Source organism: Corvus hawaiiensis, chromosome 3 (assembly GCF_020740725.1).
Source record: "Corvus hawaiiensis isolate bCorHaw1 chromosome 3, bCorHaw1.pri.cur, whole genome shotgun sequence".
Taxonomy (NCBI): domain Eukaryota; kingdom Metazoa; phylum Chordata; class Aves; order Passeriformes; family Corvidae; genus Corvus; species Corvus hawaiiensis.
In genome coordinates, this window is record NC_063215.1 from 24748828 (window position 1) to 24770609 (window position 21782).

General features: G+C 43.3%; 1 protein-coding gene across 3 annotated transcripts in view; it reads left to right on the forward strand.

The window, feature by feature from the left end:
- AGPAT5 (1-acylglycerol-3-phosphate O-acyltransferase 5) overlaps window positions 1-3724 on the forward strand; it is a 55986-nt gene extending 52262 nt beyond the window's left edge. For all 3 annotated transcript variants that reach the window (XM_048297217.1, XM_048297215.1, XM_048297216.1), the window contains one exon: window positions 1198-3724. In XM_048297217.1, coding sequence (XP_048153174.1) covers window positions 1198-1423 — 226 coding nt within the window. In that variant the 3' untranslated portion in view covers window positions 1424-3724. The remainder of the gene's footprint in view (window positions 1-1197) is intronic.
- The last annotated feature ends 18058 nt before the right edge of the window (window positions 3725-21782 follow it).

The following is a 21782-nucleotide window of genomic DNA, read 5'->3' on the forward strand; positions in this document are numbered from 1 at the left end:
TGTAGAAGTTTCATTTGTCCATTTTTGAATTGTGGCAGAAGTAAAGTGCCTGACTTCCTCCAATATCTCCAGATAAGGTCACTACTGAGTATATGCAGCAGATCCTGGGGGACCTTGTTCTCCTGAGGGACTTTGTGCCTAAATGTAGGATTTAAGTATTGGTTGAGAAATGATGGTTTAATTTGCCAGATCTGAAGTCCAGTTTAAGGGAGCTGAATCTGTTTAATTTCTAAATCCTTGAATACTTTGAGTGAGACAGAAATGTCCCAGTTCTTCAGTTGTGTTCTGCTTTAATATTCTGCCTGTCTCACACTCCATGGAAGTGAGAAATGTATTCACTTCTCCTGTGAACTTTGAATTCATCTAAAAGTTAACATGACTATCTATAAACATGGCACTGTTATAAAGTGTCTTAGACATTTAGGATCACAAAAGCTTTTCTTTCCTTTACTTTTGAAAGATAGAAAGTCTGAATTTAATTTAAATAGATAAGGAGCTGATACATGAAATAAAAGGCTGTGCAGTGTCTGTCCCTTTAGTTATCTAGTAAGATGAACAAAACTGAACCCTCATCATCCATGTGTCATTGTAAGCTCCTGTTCACTGGAGCATCTTTCCTGGGACCAGATCAGTCTGTCAGGCAAATTTAGAGATAGTTAAAACAAAACCCCAGAACTTCCAGATCCATTTATTACTGTTTTTTAAAACTAGGAGGAAAGAAATTACTACTAAGCCAGTGGCATAGCATCTTACTCTTGGCATATATATATGCTTCCAATATACTCAGTGTCTTGTGAGCCCTTGTTATTTATTAGTTTATTTTATGAAGATACTTCTTTCTCCTCCTTTGGTGCTCAGTGCATTGTTTTGTCCTACAATATTGCCCACTGCTCTGGGCTTTTCTGCTAAATGCTGAATGAAAACAATTCTTGTCCGCTTTTATATTCACAGTTGCAATTGGTCCACAAGGAAAATATGGCTTTAATGCTTACAAGAGTTCAGGTTGAGTATTTTGATGTGCATCATATGCGTAAGGTGTACTCATTATTTGAACTTGTTACAGAGGAGCTGCTGCATATGATGAGATCATTTGTTAAAAATGTGTGATTAGAAGCAGTTACTGGATGAAAGTAAGGTTGCTTAAAATGTCTTAAGCTACTGTCTGACTTTGACCATCTCCTTTTTCTCTGCTTATAGGTTACTAATAGAATTTTACGATGCAAAGGATTCTAAAAGAAGAAATAAGTTCCCTGGGAAAAGTGTTCATTCCAAACTAAGCCTCAAGAAAACTTTGCCATCTTTGCTGTTTTTAGGTGGCCTGACTGCTAGTATGCTTCTGACAGAATCTGGAAGGAAACTCTATGTAAAAACATGGATATATGGAACTTTAATTGGCTGCCTGTGGGTTAGCATTAAACCATAATGATGTTAGTCTCTGATCAGTGAAATGTGCAGTCTTTTCTTGCACATTGCACTAAATTTTTTCCTGACTTTATAGAAAAAAAGTGTAAATAAAGCCTTATTGATTGAATATTGGAAATAATAGATTTTGTGACTTAAGCCTCTGTGTGGTTGGTCTGGGGAAAATAAATGTAGATTTTCAAATTTGCTACTGATTTTTGCTGGAATAATGACAGATAAACCGAGTCTCATGATAAATTGCTTTCCCCATGAACTAACATCCATCTCTCTCTGCAGATCTGAAGAAGTGTGAGTTATGCATAAGGGTGTCTTAAGTGGACCTGTGAATGTATTTACAGAGATTAATTTAGGGTATATATTTATTCTTCTGATATTCATGTTGAATTTTTGTTACTCTTTGGTGCATTACAGCAGCTCTGTTGCATCTATCCCAGCTGTATCGCAACTAAAATCAAAACTTTTCTTTTTTTTTTTTTAATTTTGCTTTTCAGTTGTCGCTAAATACTGTGTTCTGTAAAAGGGACTGTGAAAGCTGGCAAATCATGAGATGTTACCAGAAGCAGAATAAAATGTTCCTGAGAACTGCTGTTCATGGGGAAGAAGCTCTGTTTATCTAGTGCATGATTTTTGATTCTATTGCAGTATTAGGTGATTATTTCACATAAGCGAAACATTAAATTGTACCAAGCAAACAGCTTATTTTGCGCACCTCGTATTTGTGCATAAAAGGAATGTGTGCGGTGTAAGGAAATGTGAAGTCTTTGTTTCTGGCCAGAACCCTCATAGCCTCCCTTGTGTCTGCATTACCCCTTGCACCATGAGTGTTCAGCTGAGCTCACACTCTTCCATATGTATGTGCCATAAGCAGAAGTTTCCTATTACCTCACGATTTTCTGGAAGCAAACCTTGTCATTTGGGAAGTGCACAGAATCACAGTAACTTCAGGAACAGTAATGAGGAACCTTCAGGTGTTCCTGCTAAATCTGAAGCATGTGCCTTTCCCACTAACCTGATTTAGCCTGGTGTTTCATAGGCTGGCAGTCATCTCTGCTGTAGTATCCCACTAGATTCTGAGTCATTCTAGGCCATGCAGACTGTACTTAGGTTGAAGTTACGAGGTTGATGTATATGATTTGCACAGTAGTTAATAGTGAACAAAATGCATATCCTATCAGTATTTCACCTGCTCGAAAATATACTTTAAAAAGCAAAATCAACAAACCCTGTGAAAGTCTGTGATTCCCAAGGCTGGTATTTTTGTTGGGGAAAGCCATTTCCTGATTCAAGGGAGCAGTCTGTATGTACAGCGATGGGGAAGAAAAGAAGATGTATTTTATCTTCTTCCATTAGGGAATTGGACTCCCTGTATCAAAATTAAAGAACTAGAGAATATTTTTATATCACACTTGCAAGCTTTAAATGTGCATCTCTTTCTAGCTTCAGTGTATGATTTGTCTTGCTTTAGAGTCCATTGTGAGTTAAACATCTCTCAAAATTATATCTCAGTTTTCCAGATTCCACTATTGCCAGTTATTTAAAGATTTTACCATGTGGGGTTGTTTTTTTGTTTTTTCTTAAACAGAGTCTTACAGAGGAATTACAGTTCCACCTTAAAATCATCCAGTACAACTTTCAGTTTGCAGTTCTGTGTCCTTCCATAATGGATTTTGTCACTGGAGTTATTTATATCGGTGATTGATTCAGGATATGTTGATGAACCGTTTCAAAAACAATGACTGGGAACAGTGTTGAAAAACAGTATTGTTATGAGGCTGTGAAACAAAAAAAAAAGCCATTTTATGTAACAGCCAAATGTGCTTTCATGTAGTTCTTCCTATTCTCAGCTGACTGTTACTAGTGGGTATAACCAGAAGGCAACGTTCCTATGTTAGTGTGAGTTTTTTCAGTCGTGGAATGAAATTTTACTCTGACGTGACTAAATTTCTTTGTAACAGCTAAGAATAACATTTAATTATACATCAAAAATAAATGCAAACCGCTCAATTCATTTGTAGGAAAATAACTGCTATTTTGGAGAGCCTAATTACCGTGAAATATTGGATCTCTTGCTGTTTAAGTACCAGGAATATAATTGACACAGTGCAGCAAACAGGATGTTTATTTTGAACGTTATTCTCTATGTTAATCTTTTTTTTTTCCTTGCCATTAATTTATAAAGTTTTGAAACTGTAATTTGCTGATGTATTTGGCATTGGGAGTATCACATGCTATTTCTAAATATGCACTGATATTAACTTGAAATATTTCTTCATTAAAATAAGAAGAGCCAATGCTCATTCAACTTTTCTGTCCTGTCTACTTGTTCAATTGTTTCTGCACTTTCATGTTTGTAACTTGGAACTGTTCAAACAAAGGCTACAAGTGTGGTTTTAAGTCCCCAAGAGAAGGACTTGTGTGAGAAGTAGTCAATTGAAAGAAAACAAGTTTGTCTTTTTTTCCCATGCAGCCAGAAATGTGTTAGAATTGATTTGTGCGTGTTCCAATGCAACACACCACCAGGTCAGTCGAATTGCAATAGCTTTTCACCCTTGAGCACCTGCACCATTTGCTGCTCCTTAATGATGTTCATTTGTGTGCAGGACCATGCTTCTGTCCAGGAATTGGCCTCAGTGGAGATAGGCCTTGGCCTGACAGCAGTGGCAGAGTGTGGACGAATGCAGGGACAGGGAAGAGATACTGGAAACAAATACATGAAGTGTATCTCGGTAGCAACGCCACCAAAGCTGTAGTGATGTGTTAAATCTCAGGAGGACCTTTATGTTCAAAAACTGCCAGCTGTATCAGTGCCTCTGATTAGAGCTGTTTCCCTCCCACAAGTACCGCTCTGTTCGTGTGCATAAGCTGTGTGTAAAACTTGCAAGACCACCACTAAATGCTAGTTCTACAATGACATCCTTGTGTTTACTTTTGGGGAAGGAATTGGGCTAAGGAAGCATTAACTTACTCAATGGAGAACACAAAAAGCGAAGTTACAAAACATTGTGTGATACCAGAGTGAAGAAATGACTGAGGAGGACACATGAGGGGCTCCACCCAGATGCAGTCCTTTGCTAACTCTTCTGAGGCATTTTACTGTAATACTTATTTTTTTTCTCCTTTCAGTCAACATGTAGCATACCTGTAAAACTTCTTTCAGTATTTAAAAGCTGACCCCTGATTGTTTTGGTATTTTAGCATGCAGAGAATGTATATAGTTACTTCAAGGGAGAGAGAGGTAACTATTGTGTTTGGATAATGAAGGGGACCATGAGCAGGTTTGGGATTTTTGGCTTAAAGTGAAAAAAGATACTTTTCCCTTCACCACCTCCAAATAAAAAACACTTAATGACAGAAATTTCAACTGTATAATAGAAAACCAGCTAACAGGTTTGAGATCTTGACACCTGCTTTATAAATGCTTTTCCGTTCTAAATATGGAAATCAGAGTTTGGTCCTAACCTGCAATTCTAGGTCACTTTTTAGCAGAGCAGCTCTAGTGGAAGGGCTTGAAGCGAACGCAGTGGGGTTTCTCTTGTCCTTGTTTGCCTGATCCTGCCTGTCTCATCAGTTTGGAGCTCTGTGGTTCCAGTAAAATATGTTGTGCAATTTACTGAGCACAAGACCAAAGAAGAAATTAATTTAGTTTGTATAATGGCAAAAGTTACACAAGTAAAACACAGAGCATATCCAGAGAAGGAAGAGCAACAATAATCTGAAACAAAGTTTAGAAACATCAGCTCCAGTCAGGCACGACCACATCTGACTGATTCCAGGGAAAATTTGTTTTCTGTGTGAGGACCAGTTTCCCTGTCAGCATGGTGAGTATTTCTCCCACCTGGCCAGTTTCAGTCCCAGATCTGCAGCCTTACCCCAAGCTGACTGCAGTCTCTTTTTCCTAGTAAGGAGTCCTTCAGCACTTTTCAGACCGATGCAAATCTTGGGTTCCCTTCATTCTCCTGGACCCAAAGAATTTCCCTATTTGTTTTCAGCCTGATAAACTGCTGACAGACCACTGCCACCCACCTCCTCCTAATATGTTCTCCTTTGGAGGACTGGCATTTGGTGGGCAGATGCCAGTGGAAAGGCAGGGGTCTGTTGCTGGTGGGCTGGAAGGAGGTGTTGCTGTTGAGGGAGGGGGTGTTGAGCTCTGAGCAACTTGGTCTAGTGGAAGGTGTCCCTGGCCGTGGCAGGTGGGTTGGAACTAGATGGTATTTAAGGTGTCTTCCAACCAAACTATTCTGTGATGTCTATATTGGACGTTCGAGATGGATCTCCCTCCCTCCCGCCTGTGCCAGAGCCTGCTCCTTCACCAACTGGCAGTTTGCATGGCCATGAGTAAAGGCAAAGGCCAGACACTCCCCTGAAACCAGTGACTTGTTCCTGGGTCATATTTGTGATGTGAAAGCTCCATTAGCTAGGCTTGTACAAACTATTCCACAGCCTTTTATCTTCTGTGGGAACTCAGTTTTCGAAGGACATTTTGATGCCTTTGTTTGTGTTCCCTGTGTGACTAATTCGAACCAGAGCCATTTCAACCTGTTTGCCCGACAGTCCCAGAGAACCTACAGAGGATGCAGATGTTCAGGGGCAGAAGTTGCTGCCAGTTTTCTGGCCATGCAGTGACAGAGCTGCTGGTGGGAGCTGCCAGGCTCCTCACAAAAGCTGTGCAGAAAACAGGCCCCTCAGATCCCAGTCCCACCATCACAGCCTGTGACAGGCATCACCATGGGCTGCTAGTACAAATGGTTTCAGAGTGGTAGGTCCTAAAACCCGCTTGGCTTGTTTGCAAAGTATCCAGGATGTGGTGTTTTCTCCATAGGGTGGACTGGGGTTCATTGGTTCTTTGAAGCATGGATGAGCAATGAGTTGGAGAGATGCCTGCTTTTGGGTATCAAAGTCCAGTCACTGGAATGAGAAGTAGGAGATAACAGTCTTAACAACTCCTGGCCGGAGAAAGACCAGAGATACTTTACTTTTCCCACCATTCCATGCCCTCAGGGAGTCCCCAGTGCTGGTTTTCACCTGGCTAGGTTGGAAAAGATTTGAAGATTTGTAGGGCCAGCATGACTAATTGGTGTCAAAGACATTGGCTGGGTACATGGATGTCTGCATTCAGCTTTGGTTCTGGGGCATTTCTGAACTGCCCTAGGAACAAGGTGGAACCAGAAATGGCCCACAACTCATACCAGTCTGCAAGCAGAGGTTACAGAGAGAGGAACAGCAGAAGGATTCCACCCTAAAGTGCTGTATTTTTGAAGTGCTTTTCCATGTTAGGATTGAGTCCACCACACCATGGCACCAGCAGATCTTGTCACCACTACAGCTGTTGTGTCCCACACTCCACACCAAGACCCTCCTTCCCTGTCTTCTTCAAGGACACTCAGAAAGGCTGAAATTGCCAAAGTAGTTTTGAATTTCTGGATATAACCAGCCCCTGGCCTTATTCAGCTCTGCAACTATTTCATGCAGTTGGGACCACAAGGGAAACAGAGAATTTAATTTGCAGTTGGCCAAGATGGGAGAGTTGACACTGTAATGATCCCAAGAAGTATCAAATGCTGTACATCATTAAGCACAAATAGAAGAATATGCGGAGTTCTCAAGGCTGAAACTTGAACTGGAGGTATTAAGTTAAATTACTTTTCATGCTGTATGCATTACAGTCACTGGTTAAAGCTGTCACGGTTTAGCAGGCATTTGCATCTCCTATAGTGTCCTATTGCACTTTTAGCAGAAACACTATAGGTACAGAAAAGGGCATTGCCTTTATGCTAATTTGCACCCAAGTCTTTTAAAGTCTTGTGTGATAAACAGACTATAAAATTCTGCCTCTTATCTGTATAAGCTATGAGCATTTTTTGGCTTCTATAAACTGCTAAGTCTTCACTTTTTGTCACACAAGGTATAAAAAAAGTTGGTTTGACATCAAGATGCTTTAATAAATTCCTGTTTATCACAAAGGATCACATTAGTATGGTCACATACTGAGAAATGTTGACAAGACTTAAAAAACACACAGTGTTTTATACAGCCAGGGAAGATAAATCAAAATGCAGGAATACTTTCTGGAATCCTGCACTTGTAGCTAGGACTTGGTTGTAGTCATAGGTGAATAACCTGGTTCACATAGCTGTTTAAAGACAGAGAAATAGAGGTTGCTGGAGAAATGGTGTTTTTATTGTCCAGAAAAGGAAAGGTATTCCAAAGAGCTGACAAATAATTCTGCATAACCCATAGTAGTCCTGTTGGCACAGGATATGGTATTGTTTTCTAAGTTTAAACAGTAATAAGAGATTGTGCGTACGTATCCTGATACTGTCAATTGTGTTCCTGACAAAATCACAAGAGATTCAAGAAGTCTCAATGCTTAGAACACATCCCCTTTTGCAGCACAGGGTTGGAAATGCCAAGTGGCTGCTGTCGCTAGCTCATCCTGTGTATCCTTTGGAATGCTGGCTGCTGCTTTCAGAGCCAGTTTAGAACTAACAATTATTCTTGGCAGTGCAAGCACGTATGAGAGCAGAGGTGTGAACAGGGACACGCACCATCACCAGGGATGCTGGGCACTGCGATAAAGCCTGGACAGCCATCAATTAGCCCTGCAGAAGCCAGGAATGGGAACTCAAGCCAACATGGAGCTGCAGTCACGGTGACAACCGTGTGCCTGTTTGAAGGGGGAATCTCAGCACAAGGGTGGGCACTGGCAGCACCATGGGGTTTATGCCACATGCATGGCAGAGGCAGTGCCTCCAGGGGCCACACCACGCTCAGCTGAAGTAAACAGAGACTTCATATTCCCTTTTTAATTGTAGGACAAATTTGAAGTTTTTTTAAAAAGCCCTCTCCAAATTATATGACATCCTGGAAAGGAAGGAGTGCTCCTGAACCTTCCAAGTCTGGAGTTATTTTGGGATCAAGTGATGCTGGAGAATAATTGAATAAGGGTTTGCTAGCCTGCAGGTTCTCATCCCTCTCTTCTTTCTCAGCTCAAATCTTTCCACATGCAGTTATGAGCTTCCCTTATTCCTTAGATGCCTGACCCAAATTAAGCCTAGTTTGCAGAAAAATTTAGGACTTACTTCTACTTGCCGTGGAAGGCAACACATGAAGAACATGCACACATCACTATACCTGGTAGAACCAATGTATTTCTTGGACTGAATAATCAGGATATACTTCCAGGCTCTGGTTTTCTGTTTGTAATATGATGGCAATGCTCCTCCTTGAGTTTTAGGGGTGTTCAACAAACACTTTATTTTGTGACGTTTTGGTGGGTTTTTTATAATATTCATCATGACAGTATCAGAAAGGTGTGATTCTGTCTTCATAGCCAGGTTTATTTACCAAAATGGAAGACCATCTGAGTGAGCTCAAGTGTTCTTAAGTGAGCTCAGGATAATGTGAAAAGAGAGGCCAAAATGAGATCCTTCACATCCTTTTCCCACACACCACTTCCCAGTTGTCTCCATGCTTTATTGTGCTTCAGTCTCCTTTCCATCCCCTGATTTCCACCTCAGTGTTCACACACTTCAGGTTCCCCCAGCTCTCTGCCAGGATTCCTTTTGTCTATTCCAAGTGTACTTTTCCAAATTATCTCCTTCTCTTGCATGTTTCACCATCTCTGAATGCAGTTCAACTGATGTTCTTCATGTAGACTGGAAACAAATAGTTTTTTTAAAAAAAACAAAAAAATCTATACTTTCAAGTATCTGGATTTAAAGCTGCTTTGGCCTGAAGCAGTTAGGAATTTCAAGTTCTAGGGAAGTCCCACTCTAGGCCCTGGAGCATGTCCCATGCTCATGAACTCACCAGAGGACAAAGCCTGCAATCTCTAGCTGGCCTCTGGCAAGCACATGTGAACCGCAGCTGGCTTGGTTTTTATCCAAAGCTCTATGAATTGGCCAAATTTTCACTGAGAGTATAAAAAGTCCATCTCAGCAGTAAGGTTAAATTTTTTCCAGTTCCAAGTCCCTCTTCCAGTAAGAAAAAAAACACCACAGCTTTTCAAGGAATGCCAGAGTACTGGGAGGGGGATGTGGGTTTCTGTTTGTCTTCAACCTGGCCATGATTATGGTTGAGAAAAAAGGTGTTCTCAGGAACATGAACTGTTTTGGCTGAAACTTTGAAGAAAATCCAGCCTTCAACACATACCTTGCAAGCAAAGTGTGGCTTAAATATTTGCTAATTGGGCAAAAGTAGTAAATAATAATAAATATATATGAATGATAAATAAACCCAAGATCGAGAAGGCAAGATGCATTGGGCAGTCCAAAACTTAGGTTGCATTATCAGCCATGTATGCAGCTTGCAACTTTCCCTCCCTCAGCCTCAAACTCCGAAAATTTGGACTCAAGGATCGATGTGGGATTGGTTGTGGTTTGGATCAGTCTTTGTTTTTAACTGGATGTCTTCAGTGAAACCATTTTATGGCTGCACATATCTCAGATTTGCTTTCTGTGTAATGAAGTTTGGTTACTTGAGCCAAACCCAGTAATATGCCTAGACAGCTTGGCTATACAAATGAGGTTACAAAGGTTTAACTAAACCAAAGGGCTGAAGCAGAGAGTAGCTAAGGCATGTGCAGAATAGCTGTTTTGTTTCCTCGTGTAAGCAAATACTGTGTTTTGCTCACTGAGTATCAGTTTCTAACACAGTTCCTGAGAGTACTATTATCGTCCAGCACTGATGTGTCTCAAGCACTCAGAATCGCTCCTGCCACCCAGGTGGGGTCAGTGTTGCTATAACCAAACTGGCTGGCTGATATTACTAACTTGTGCCTGAAAGAATTTTGACCATTTGATTATAAAATACATTAGAAACATGAGATTAAGGCTGAAAGAAAGAATGCAGGCTTTAATTGAAAAGGGAAGCGATTCCTGTCATGAAAAGGACCCTACAGCACACAGTTCCTCAGTCATATAGTATGCCAGTACTACATGTTAGCAACAGCCACATACCTTGGATGTTCAGGCTCATGGGGTTCATTTTTGGGAGTTTCAGCATCCTCTTTAGCCCCTCAGACAAGCTGGCCTGCCAGGGCAGCTGGAGTTTGCATCTTCATGCTGTGCGAGTTGGTTGTGAGAGGCAGGGCTGTAAGACCCTAGCACTCTGCCAAGCCTCATATCCTTCTCTGTTCTGGATCCAAGAGTTCCTCTTACACCACCTGCCACCTCAGTGACTCTGTTGAGTTTGCACAGGAGCAGAGCCAAGGAGCAGCTTCAGACAAACAGCAGATATCTCAGTCAAGAGGCAAATATGAGCCAAGAGGCTTGTCCAGTGTTTGTTAAGATGTAATTTGTTCACAACAGCAGCAGCTCAGCCAGCATCTTGGATTAAACCCCAGAATCTGGGCCCAGCTGACACATGCAGTGTGGATGCTCTTACAATTGTCTGACATGAACCTCCCCTTGCTCATATCCTCTCCCAAGGCACTCGGCTACCACAGTCCTGTGGGGCTCCCTCCTCTGTGTATTTTGTCTTTTTTACCTCTGCTGTCATCACTGACCAAACTGCAGCCATGAGCACTGGGGTACCAGCTCCTTTTTTCCCTGAAAATGAACTCAAATGAACTCAAACTCACCTGTCCTCTCAGCAAGCCACAGTCATCAGCAGGTGACACCCCATCCCTGCAAACTCAGTCTCCGTTGGAGGCAGGAGCCTGGGGCTGAATGCCCTATCTTATCCTACATTCCATCCCCAGTACCCCTGCAGTGACATGGGCTGACTCAGCTTTTTGAAACATTTCACACCAAATTCCTGTCCTAGGAGAAACTCTCACACTGAGCTACACAGAAGGACCAGAGAGCTATGACAGTTTGTAAGCCAAAGGGCTAGAGCTGTAAGGGATAGTTATTATCCACCAGCAAGCACATGCTGATGCCAAGCACGCTCCGGGACTGCGGCCATGCCCCTCCTGGCATCTGCTCTGGCACTCTTGCTGTGCCTCACGTGCCCACAGCAAGGACACCAGCACACAGGGAATGCACGGGTGTTTGGGAATAAGGACAGGTAGCTTTTTCTTTCCATTATCTAGTGTTTTCCCACATTAAACCACAAATACGGAAGGGACACACTGGTTTTCATCGCAGTGAAGAAGTCAATCACAGATCTTTCTGTGTGGTTTATAACGAAGCTTCAAACCTGAGCTGCCCTGCATGCACAACCTTTGTTACGCGGATGTTCCCTAAGGAGTCCTGTGCCAGAGCGCTGGGGAGCCCGGGCTGTGAGACGGACTCTTTCCACCTGCCCTTTGCAGATAATCCTGCTTTGCCCAAACAAGCCCCAGGTGCAGCCACTGTTCAGAGCTGCCATCTCTTCTTCCCTGCGCGGCGTGAGACAGCGCCTGTGGGAAACTCGGCTGGAAGGGGCCCCTGGAGCAAGCCCCTTGGCTCTCGCAGCAGGGAGAGTTGGCAGCACTGGGAATAGTGGTCAATAGGGAGGGCAAGTCCGAAAATCCAGGGCAGACACTGTAATCCAAAAGGTACAGAAGGCAGGAAGGAAGACAATTAAGCACTAATGAGAACAGAGTGCGCTTGCCGGCATTTGCTGGTGCCCGTAGAGATGGGGTACGGCTTGGGCACGGCAGGCTCGGGAGGGAAGGGAAAGGATGGGGCACGGCAGGCTCGGGAGGGAAGGGAAGGGATGGAGCACGGCGTGGGCACCGCAGGCTCGGGAGGGAAGGGAAGAGATGGAGCACGGCGTGGGCACCGCAGGCTCGGGAAGGAAGGGAAGGGATGGAGCACGGCTTGGGCACCGCAGGCTCGGGAGGGAAGGGCAGCGGGCGCTCGAAGGCAGCTCCAGCCCAGCGCTTGCATCTACCACCATCTCGCGGCGAACCAGAAGATCCCTGCGCCGGGCTGTTCTCACCACCGACAGCAAAGGAGAGGGGCAGAGAGCTGATCCTCGCGTTTTGCAGTCAGTGCTGCCCCTGTGACCCCCGGCGCAGAGGAGAGGCCAGGAGCTCACTGAACGGGATTGACTAAGGATGAAGGAAGGCGGCAGCAGGTTCATTCCCAGGCGATGTGCCCAGCCCAGGACAGTTCATTCCCAGGTGATGTGCAATATGTGCCCAGCCCAGGACAGGCCCAAGAAGGTCTGACAGACCTGAGCTCTTCTGCACTCACCAGGCCCACAGAACCTGAGTTAGAGACCTGCCTTCCAAGGAGCCCTCGGTCCTGAAGGGTGCTGCAAGAGGACATGATGCTTCTCCTCCAATCCTAGCATAAATACTCTGTTTGTAGGGAGGAAGAAAAGATCCTGCCTGCTCCTTTCTCTGTGGGATGGTAAAATAGATGAAACTAGTGACAGTAGAAAGACAGGTTCACAGTAGAAATTAAGAAAATCAGCTTAGAAAACAGAATTTCATGTGAGGGTAGAGAAAGAAGAGAGCTGCTGAAATGATGGAGAAGATTTATGATTCCCTACTGAAAATACAGGAAGCAGTTTCGAGCTTCAGTTTAGTTGCTTTTAGAAACCAGTGACAGAATAACAAGCCTTAACGCACCATGCTTTATGTAGGAAACTCACTTAATGCACCGTGGACTAATTTCTACATTTGAGATTCTCTCTGACCTGATGATGAATCAGAAGTCGTCTCGGGGGGTGTGGTGGGGGGATCAGTGAGCTGCAATCTGAGCCAGATCGAAGAGGGCTGAGGACTAAGGCCAGGCAAAGCCAGTGATGCTTACTGAGCGCCCGCAGAAAACAAAGTATCCAAACAAACACTGGGTGTTTCACATGCGGTGTACCCATGCAGAGCCTAGTTAGCTGGGCCTCAGGTTCCATGTGTTGGCTAACCAAAACATTCTGAGTTGGAAGGGACCCACAAAAATCATTGAGTCCAGCTCTTAAGAGAACGGCCCACACAGGAACTGAGCCCACAACCTTGGCATTATTAGCACCATACTCTGACCAAATGAGCCAATCTTACAGAACAAACTACTTTCTTTCCCCACCTCCATCTCCTATTCTGCTGCAAAAAACAGAGAGAAGAGAGATCCCTGTGCTTTGACTTCCATCTCCTCCAGAAAAAAAGAATTTCTCCTCTCATTTTTGAGGGGTCCCTAGTGTGGACTGTTTTGCCTGTGGATCCAGTGCCAAGCCCTCTGCATTCCTTTGCTCAATTCTTGGCTGTCCCAGCTAGAAAAAGGGTGTCTGATTTAAATCCGTGGGTGGTGATTAGCAGGTCCCTAAGCTATAGCTGTGCAGACAAAACATTTGGCATCACACTTGTCTCAGATAACTTGAGACATCCATGATATACACAGCTACAGCAGATCTGGACTCCCTTATAGCAGACACAGGAGTCCAGACCCCTTTTACTTCTCTGTACTGTCACTTGGGAATTGCATGTCCAGTGTTCCCTTCATCTGAAAAATTTTAGACATTGATTCCAGGAGAAGATGAAATGGAGCCTAGCCTGATTCATTAAATTGACTGCATTTGTGCAGGCTGTAAGCAGAGCCCGATTCTTTACATTGACTGTGTGTCTGTACAAAAAGCCCAGCCTGAGCAGTTCAGGTGCAGACACCCCTGCTGGAGGTTGACTACCTTGAGCTAGCTGGATGCTGGCCCCTGTCCCTCTGCCTCCACTGGGGCATCAGAGATGCCTCAACACCTGCAGCCCAGGGGGAAGGGCTGCAGGTAGTGTAGCCACTCCTGGGTAGAGGGCTCACCTCCTACCATCCTCTGCCCCCAGCCCTGGGCACAGAGGTTGACATGGGGATGCCACCCTCCCAGGGGTTGTTAAAAACTGAGCTGCCAAAGCAATGTGTGTGTGGTTTGGCTTGTGTGTCTTGAGATCCCCTCACAGGGTATCCCAACCCCCTCCCTTTTGGGGATGGGTCTGGGGAGAGATCTGCCCTCTTGTCAGGTCTGCTTTCTCTGCCTCCTTGTTTTCTTGATATCCAGCTGATATGGAGCTACTTGTTTTGTCCTGTGGAGACCAACAGAAGCCGAGTTATATTTAGCAACGTTCCCATACAAAGGATCAGTCTTGTTAGGCAATGTTGGATTTACTGCATCTAGTGAACTACATGGCTAAGTGCCATGCTCTGATCCAGAAATTTCTATTGCTCAAGCAAACAGGAAGTCCAGAAAATGCTATTATGTGCCTACTTTTAGAAGGAAAAATCTAAACCATGGTTAGATCTATTCCTGCCTTACTTCAGAAACTTCTAAAATGCATTTCAAGGCAGTCGGTGGTGCACTTAGAGGATGATCAAGAAACAAACCTTGAAGCTTAACCCCATTATTCACACTGAAAGCTCAGCACAGTGAGACGGCTGGGGTTGCGGGCTCTGCGCATGGATCAGCTGTGACACACGCCATCAGGTTCAGAGTAAATTACTCCTATCTGGTTTTCAACAAACTTGTATTAGTGTCACTGGACTGTTACAAGTTTTATTTCTCCTCTCAGGCAAGATCACTTTCTCTGTGGTGCTAATGATCTCCAAAGCATTCCTGTTGTTTAACTCTCCATGCAGAGTGATGCGTGATGAAAGCAGGGCTGTATTTTATTACATTATAATAGTGTTTCTTAAACTCCTGTAATGAAATACCTGCAGCAGAGCCAGAATGTCCAAGGCATCCTGGTGTGTATTCAACAACACACCATATGCAGCTGTGCTTCTATCTGCGCAGCCCACAGTCAAAGAGAACCAAAGAGCAGAAAATGGAGGAATTGGTCTAGTCTCACATCAGAGGACTGGGCTCTACAAGAGCAGAGCTTTGCAGAGCTCCTCAGGGCCTGTCTTCTTGAGTGAACTGTGGAAGGACAGACAAACCAGCATCGCCTCTCTCAAAGCAGGCCATCATTCTAACTTCTGTCCTTGCTAATACACTCACTGCAACTTACAACTTTGCTCACCTCTGCAATGTTCCCCTTACCGTCACGATCAAGCACATGCTTTTACTGCTCACAGAGAACATAACTCATATTGGCAACAGCTTGGTTTATATTTAGTTATTATTAAAAGCTGGGGAACCAAATAAAAGACACTATTGGCTCGGAGAAGCTCTCTGCTCTGCAGGCAGTCGGATGAGATGACCTTGAGAGCTCCCCCATTGCTGGTTGCTGCAGTAATCACTGCTGCTGAGAAAATGAGCCTGAACAGGATGAATTCAGCCCACAATTTCATTACATTTTTCTTTACTTATGGGTTTTTTTTATGGAAAAGCACCCCACATTCTCAGCTTTCAACTTTATTTCTCTGTTCAGTTGTCCTAAAGGTTTCTATCATCCTTCGTGTTGCCTTCCCTCTTTTTGTTCCCTTCCTTGTGGCTTCTGGAACACTGCTCTCTTAGCTGGACACACCGTGTATCTCTTTGAGTGTTGTTTTCTTGCATGCTTGCTACTTCTGTTACTTTTATCTTGGCCCTTCCCTCTCTCTTTTACTTCTCTTCACTTTGAGATACTCTTTTCCTCATCATTTTTTCCCTTGTGTTTTTTGTATCCTGGATTACATGCTGTTACTTGGACTGGATGTTTACTTTTGCACGTAAAACCCGTTGCATTTCTTTAATATCTGGTACAATCTCACCACCACTTATACTACATTGACTTCATTGATTTCAGGGGAACTGGAATGGATAAGAGGATAATCCAATTTGGAAGAGATCAGAAGCCAGATAGTACAAAGTGGTAAAATGAGGAAAAGAAAGCTTATAATAATCTTTAAGTTAGATGTTCCTGGGTTGCAAAGGGAAAACTCTGCCTGGAGCTGCTAGATGCAGGAGCAGACCTGCTGGCATGACTGCAGTGAGCAGGCTGGGCATGCCATAAACTCACTTGAGCTTTCCAGAGCCAAGTAAATGCAAGGTCAGGTCACATGCACTACTTCCCAGCATTCTTATAGAAGAGCAATGTATTTGTCCACTAGACGCAGTCCCACATTCCAAGTGGATTTTGGCCTACAGATATCTGGGGAAATTCACATTATACAACCTACATTTGATCACCATTTTCCCTTGTCATTTGATTTCCCTTTTTCTCTGTCAATGATGGAGAGCTCTTCTTTTTCCCACTATATTTGTCTCTGGGCTACGAAACACAAAGAACATCTCTCCCTTTGTTCAAAGAATCTGATATAATTTGTTAAGGACAGAGAAGTAATGGGATTAGGGCGACTATTTTTATTTATGAAAACAGTGCTATCAGCCCAGTCTCTAGTGTGAGGCAGTTATACAGCTCAGCAGCACTTTCCATTGCCATAGTTTATTCCTTGGCTTTTACTTGGGTCAGCAGGACAGTGGCTTAATTGCTAGACTGTGCAAGAAAAAACGTGAGACCAAAATTAAAGGCCCAGACCTAACAGCAGTGAGTCTCTGAGCCAGGCTGCCAGTTGTTTCAGTCACCTTCCTGACGACAGAGCTTGCAGGGCTGGTAACGCTGCCAGCAGCGTGACAGCAAGTGGGGTGAGGCTTCTATTCCAGTTTATTAGTATGCATCCATACAAGGTTGTGTTTAATCCAGGCTAATACAGCCACGGTGTTTTACTATCTCAAACATGCCCATCCTATATAATTCCCATTAGATGTGTTCATAGACCCCTGAATGACATAGAAGTCATTCCAAGCCCTTTCAAAGTCCCCAGGACATCAGGATAAGCATATCCCCTCACTGTTCTGATGGCTCCAGTCAAAGAACAATTTTCAAGTGTTCAATTGTTCTCTCCAACACAATGGTTTAGAAATCAAAATAAAACCAAAAGCAAAAGAACAACATAAACTAGGAGGCAGGCCCAGTAGGACTAACTTTGCAAAGCCAACCTGCTGAATAGCCTGTGGTGGCCCAACCCAGCCCAGTGGATGCTGGCCATGCCATGGGTCTCCATCAGCCTCTGATTACTGCAAGTACAGAGCAGAGCCCTTCCCAGTGGTGACAGAAACTACCAGGACTCTGTATTTCACATTGCTGCTAACACAAAATCAGAACAGCTGTCAACACCAAAATGGCTGCAAAGCTGAAAAGTGGATAAAGCTGTGGAACTGGATACAGTGTAGAAGTATATTAAATCATGTCTTTTTTTAATTGCATGGTATTACAAATTTCTCAAAATAGCTGCACTAAAAGTTGCCTTGACTACATTCTCAGTGAAAATGCAGTAATTTTGCCTCTTTTACCTAGAGAAGATTATAATGGGGATATGAATATACCGTCCCTTAAATAGAATTGCCAGCTTTTTTTCCTAAAATAAATTGCTCCTTTTCACTTTACAATGGATATACTGTTCATAGCAGGCATGTTTGAGTTAATTTTCCTAATGAACACAGACAGCAGCCTGACTTTCCCATGCTGCCCTGGAGATGCAGTATTGTTTTATATTTTGTTGTTTAAAGCTGTCAGGATTGTATGCGCTGACTAAACTGGAATTTTGCTTCCAGCTTTTCACCTGTCGCTATGCATGTCCCCATCATTTCCCATCTTTCCATCAGTTTATATAACTCTTCATGCCACAGCCCATAGATCCCTGCATCTTGCTCCTGCTGCCCCGGAGCAAGAAGGTCACTGTGTGCCGTCCTTGGCTAAGTGCATCAGGGAAGGTAATGTTTTCTCCTGTCTGCCTTTTCTCAAAAGAAAAAGAGACCAAGGTTTGCAGAGAGGCTTCATTTAGGCACCAAATGTGCTCAAGTAGTTAAAAACCAGGCTTGGCACTTGGTGATACATTTCAAATTCTATCTCAATGACTCTCAACAGGGCAGTTAAGTTTCATAATTCCTCTTGCCTCTCTTGGAGCTCAGGGCTCACATAATCACAGTAAGGCTGAGGTGGGAAGGGGCCTCAGAAAATCATCCAGCCCAAGTCCAGGATCACCTAGCAGGGTCACCCACAGCAGGTTTCCCAGGACCCTGTCCAGTCAGGATTTAAAATCTCCAGGGCTGGTTCATGGGGTGCTAGGGTTTAGTGTACCACTTTGGTGTGCTTGCTGAGCCCCTGCAGGCAGGCCAGCAGCTGACAGACCTCTGTTCTTTACTCTGCTACTGTGGAGAGAGATAAGATATGGAATTCCAGCTGCTGAAGCAAGGGAGGCAGGTTGGGGTATGTTAGGAATTCCAGAGTAGCAGGTAGGAAACTATGATCCTGGACTGAGAGGGGGTTGCTAGTAAGAGAGGGGTACATGGGGTTTATGTACTAGTGCAGTGGGATAAGATTATATTAAAGAAAATATAAGATTATATTAAAGAAAAGGTGGGGTTGGAAGTATGTCTTCTTTAGCGTTTTTGTGCAGCCCATCCAAGGCATATTTGAAGAAAACACATTTTCTCTCCTCCCCTTCTTCTTCCTCTGAAGTCCACGCATGCCAGAATGACAGGGTCCTGGGTTAGGACCCTTTTTGTGTTGCCTCACTTTTCCTTCCTGGGATCTGTTTTTTTCTCAGCTTCGTGCTTTCAGGTGTTTCAGCTGCAAATTTTTTTATCAGGTTTGTATCACACAGGAAGTCTGATGGTACATCAGCCTTTCAACCGCTGCCTGTGTGATCAGGTGCACAGAGGTAGCAGGGACAATTCAAATAACTCTCTATACAGTAGCTACTATTTCCTATATCTCCCAACTCCAGAGAGAAAAGAAAGGTGTTGTTTCCCATTTTTTGCTTCTAAAAGCCATGGTTTTCAAACAGCCTTTTGATCTGACTTGCACTGACTGTCAAGGCAACCAGTTCCTGGCTAGCATACAAAGGGCACTTGCTCTCCTTTGCCTACTCGGGTCATTTAACTTCAGGGCCTCATTCACTGCTCTTGTTCATTTCAAGCTGGGAAACTACTGCTGCCAGGTAGGTTTGTAATGCTACTGTGCCATCTTTGCAAAGCTTCATGTCTGCTTTCCAAAGCAACATGTAAGTCCATAGAGAGCTGTGCCACTAACATCCATTTCTTAGTCAATGAATTGCACTAAGAAAACCATCTCTCAATCATTTCAATGTGACATAAAGTATGTCTCAAGAAAACTAAAGCATTGACTGTGAGAGCAAAGGACAATAAGGAAGAGTGGACAGATAAACAGTGTGGCCTTGATTATTTTAAAACGGCATGAATGTGAGAAGTCTGCATCTGATTAAAGAAATCCATTCCTCACATCTTCTCTCTCCTTTGCTTGGCTTATGGCAAGGGAGAAAATTCATCCCTGCTGTAAGCCAACTGAAGTCATTCTGATCTCTCTGTTTTTAATGCTTACTGCTGTGCTTTTTGTATTTCTATGAAGAAATAGCATAAAGAAAGAAAAGAGAGAAAAATTAGGCAAAGTTACAATAACAAGTGACATACCAAGAAAAAATTAAAGCATGAAACAAAATGTTAGAACTCAGCGTGGAGTCAAACACACAGCAATTCAGCATTTTATCTTTGTATCTCCTTTCCCCTCTCTGTCTGTACATTGTCTTGTTAGACTGTCATCAGCTTGCCATCTCACACGCCTGCTATGTCTTAAAAATTGAAAATGGCAGGAGGACAAAACTTTACTTTTAAATAAGGATGTATTTCACATAGGATACACAAATTCCAACTAACCTTAATGTGTTTGTGTCAAATACAGGAATTTCTCAGGGTAACTTCTCTTTGGTGTTTGGTGCAAGCTGCCCACTCCGTGCCAAGGAAGGCTATGAGAATCCACACTGGAGGTGAAGGAAAAGGGACACTCACTTTCTGTTCTCACTCTTTGAGTTCAATGTGATGCTGTCAAGTTTGTAAAGTCTGTACATATATCTCTTTACATAGATGTATGTGTGTTTCTAGGCACATATATCTGTATATAGGTATACATCTGTATATAGGTAATGCCTTGAAATTAATAGAGCTACAATCCTGTTGAATCTTCCAAATTTGGGGGCAGAAAAAGAGTAATTTTCAGAATTACAGATCCATCTAAATCACATAGACCCATCTAAATCTTGTCTATGTCTTCTTTTTGCCTGGACCCAAGTCTCTACGCCTTAGTATACAAGGTATTTATTTTATTTGGCAACACTGCCTTGGGGCAAAGCCCAAGATAAAAGTGAATTGTCCCATCATTGCCCTGACCCTTTCTCTTTAGGGAAGAATAAAATTAAAAGGTTAACTGGCAATGGAAAATCTTACACAAGGGACAATGGAAAACTGCAGTGTTTTGGGGCTCATTCTGTTAATGAGCAGCAATAAATAATATTGTTTGTCTTCCTATCTAGCTATTTTGGATAAGTCAGCAGTGTCTCAATACTCTTTCAATTGCAAAGCAGACTCACTGCAGAACGCCGACCCTGGCCAGCAGCAAGGGCATGCTGCATGCACATCTGGGGAAATCTCCTGTATGGATTGCAGGGTAATAAAGAGGTATCCATGTAAACCTGGGATTTAGATGCAACCAGGTGGGATAGCTCCATGTACTGAGGTCACAAAGCTCGTGTAAAAAGAAAGACAAATTAGCAACACTGCACTGATGGCTTGAGTACCATGGCAATGGTTCATCGAGGTGTTTGCAGTGCAGCAGTCAGGGAGAGGTGTAAACTGAGGAGTCCACAGCTGTTACTGTGAAAACTGCCAGAAAACACTTGTTTTCTCCTTGGGGTAAAATTCACGTTGTCTGGATACAGCTGTGTTTGTGAGCTCTGCTAAGGGTATCTGCCAAGATAAATGCATCAAAGCTGAATGAGAAGATACAGTTGTATAAGCAAGGCAATTGTCTTTGAACATGAGGTAGGTTCCTAGTCACCTAAGACACTTGCTCAGTATTCTGCCATGCTGAGACATTTTCAAAAAAACGTTGGTGGATGGCAGCTATGATTTCACCCATCTGTACCTCCAGAAGAGTCCAATTCCAGTGCAAGACAATCCTCATAAAAGAGCAGTTTACATAAAGCGCTGCAGTCTTGGTCATGTCAAAAAACATGGCTGACAACTCCCTTTGAACAGAGAGCAGCCCTCCTTCTTCCTCAGAAACGTGGTTGAACTTCCTGGCAGGTTCAGTAGTTTAACATGAATAGTCTTAAAATTTTAATGGTATTTTATATTTACTAATATTGCTATTTCACAGAATCACAGAAGTTTCGATGTTCAAAGGGACCTCTGAAGATGGTATGGTTCAACCTGCTTGCTCAAGCAGGGTGACCTAGAACTGGCTGCCCAGGAGCAGGTCCAGCTGGCTTTTGAATATCTCCAAGGATGAAGACTCCCCAGCCTCTCTGGGCAATCTGTGCCAGTGCTTAGTCACCCTCACAGAAGAAAAATGTTTCCTTGTACTCTGATGGCACCTCCTGTGTTTCATATTTAGTAATGTTTTAATGCTAAAGACCCCCACAGAAGGCTCAAGAAGACAAATCGTATTGATGGGGATCATGTGGCACAAAAAGAAAAAAGGTATTTGCTAGTCTGGAGCTATCCAGCAAATCCTA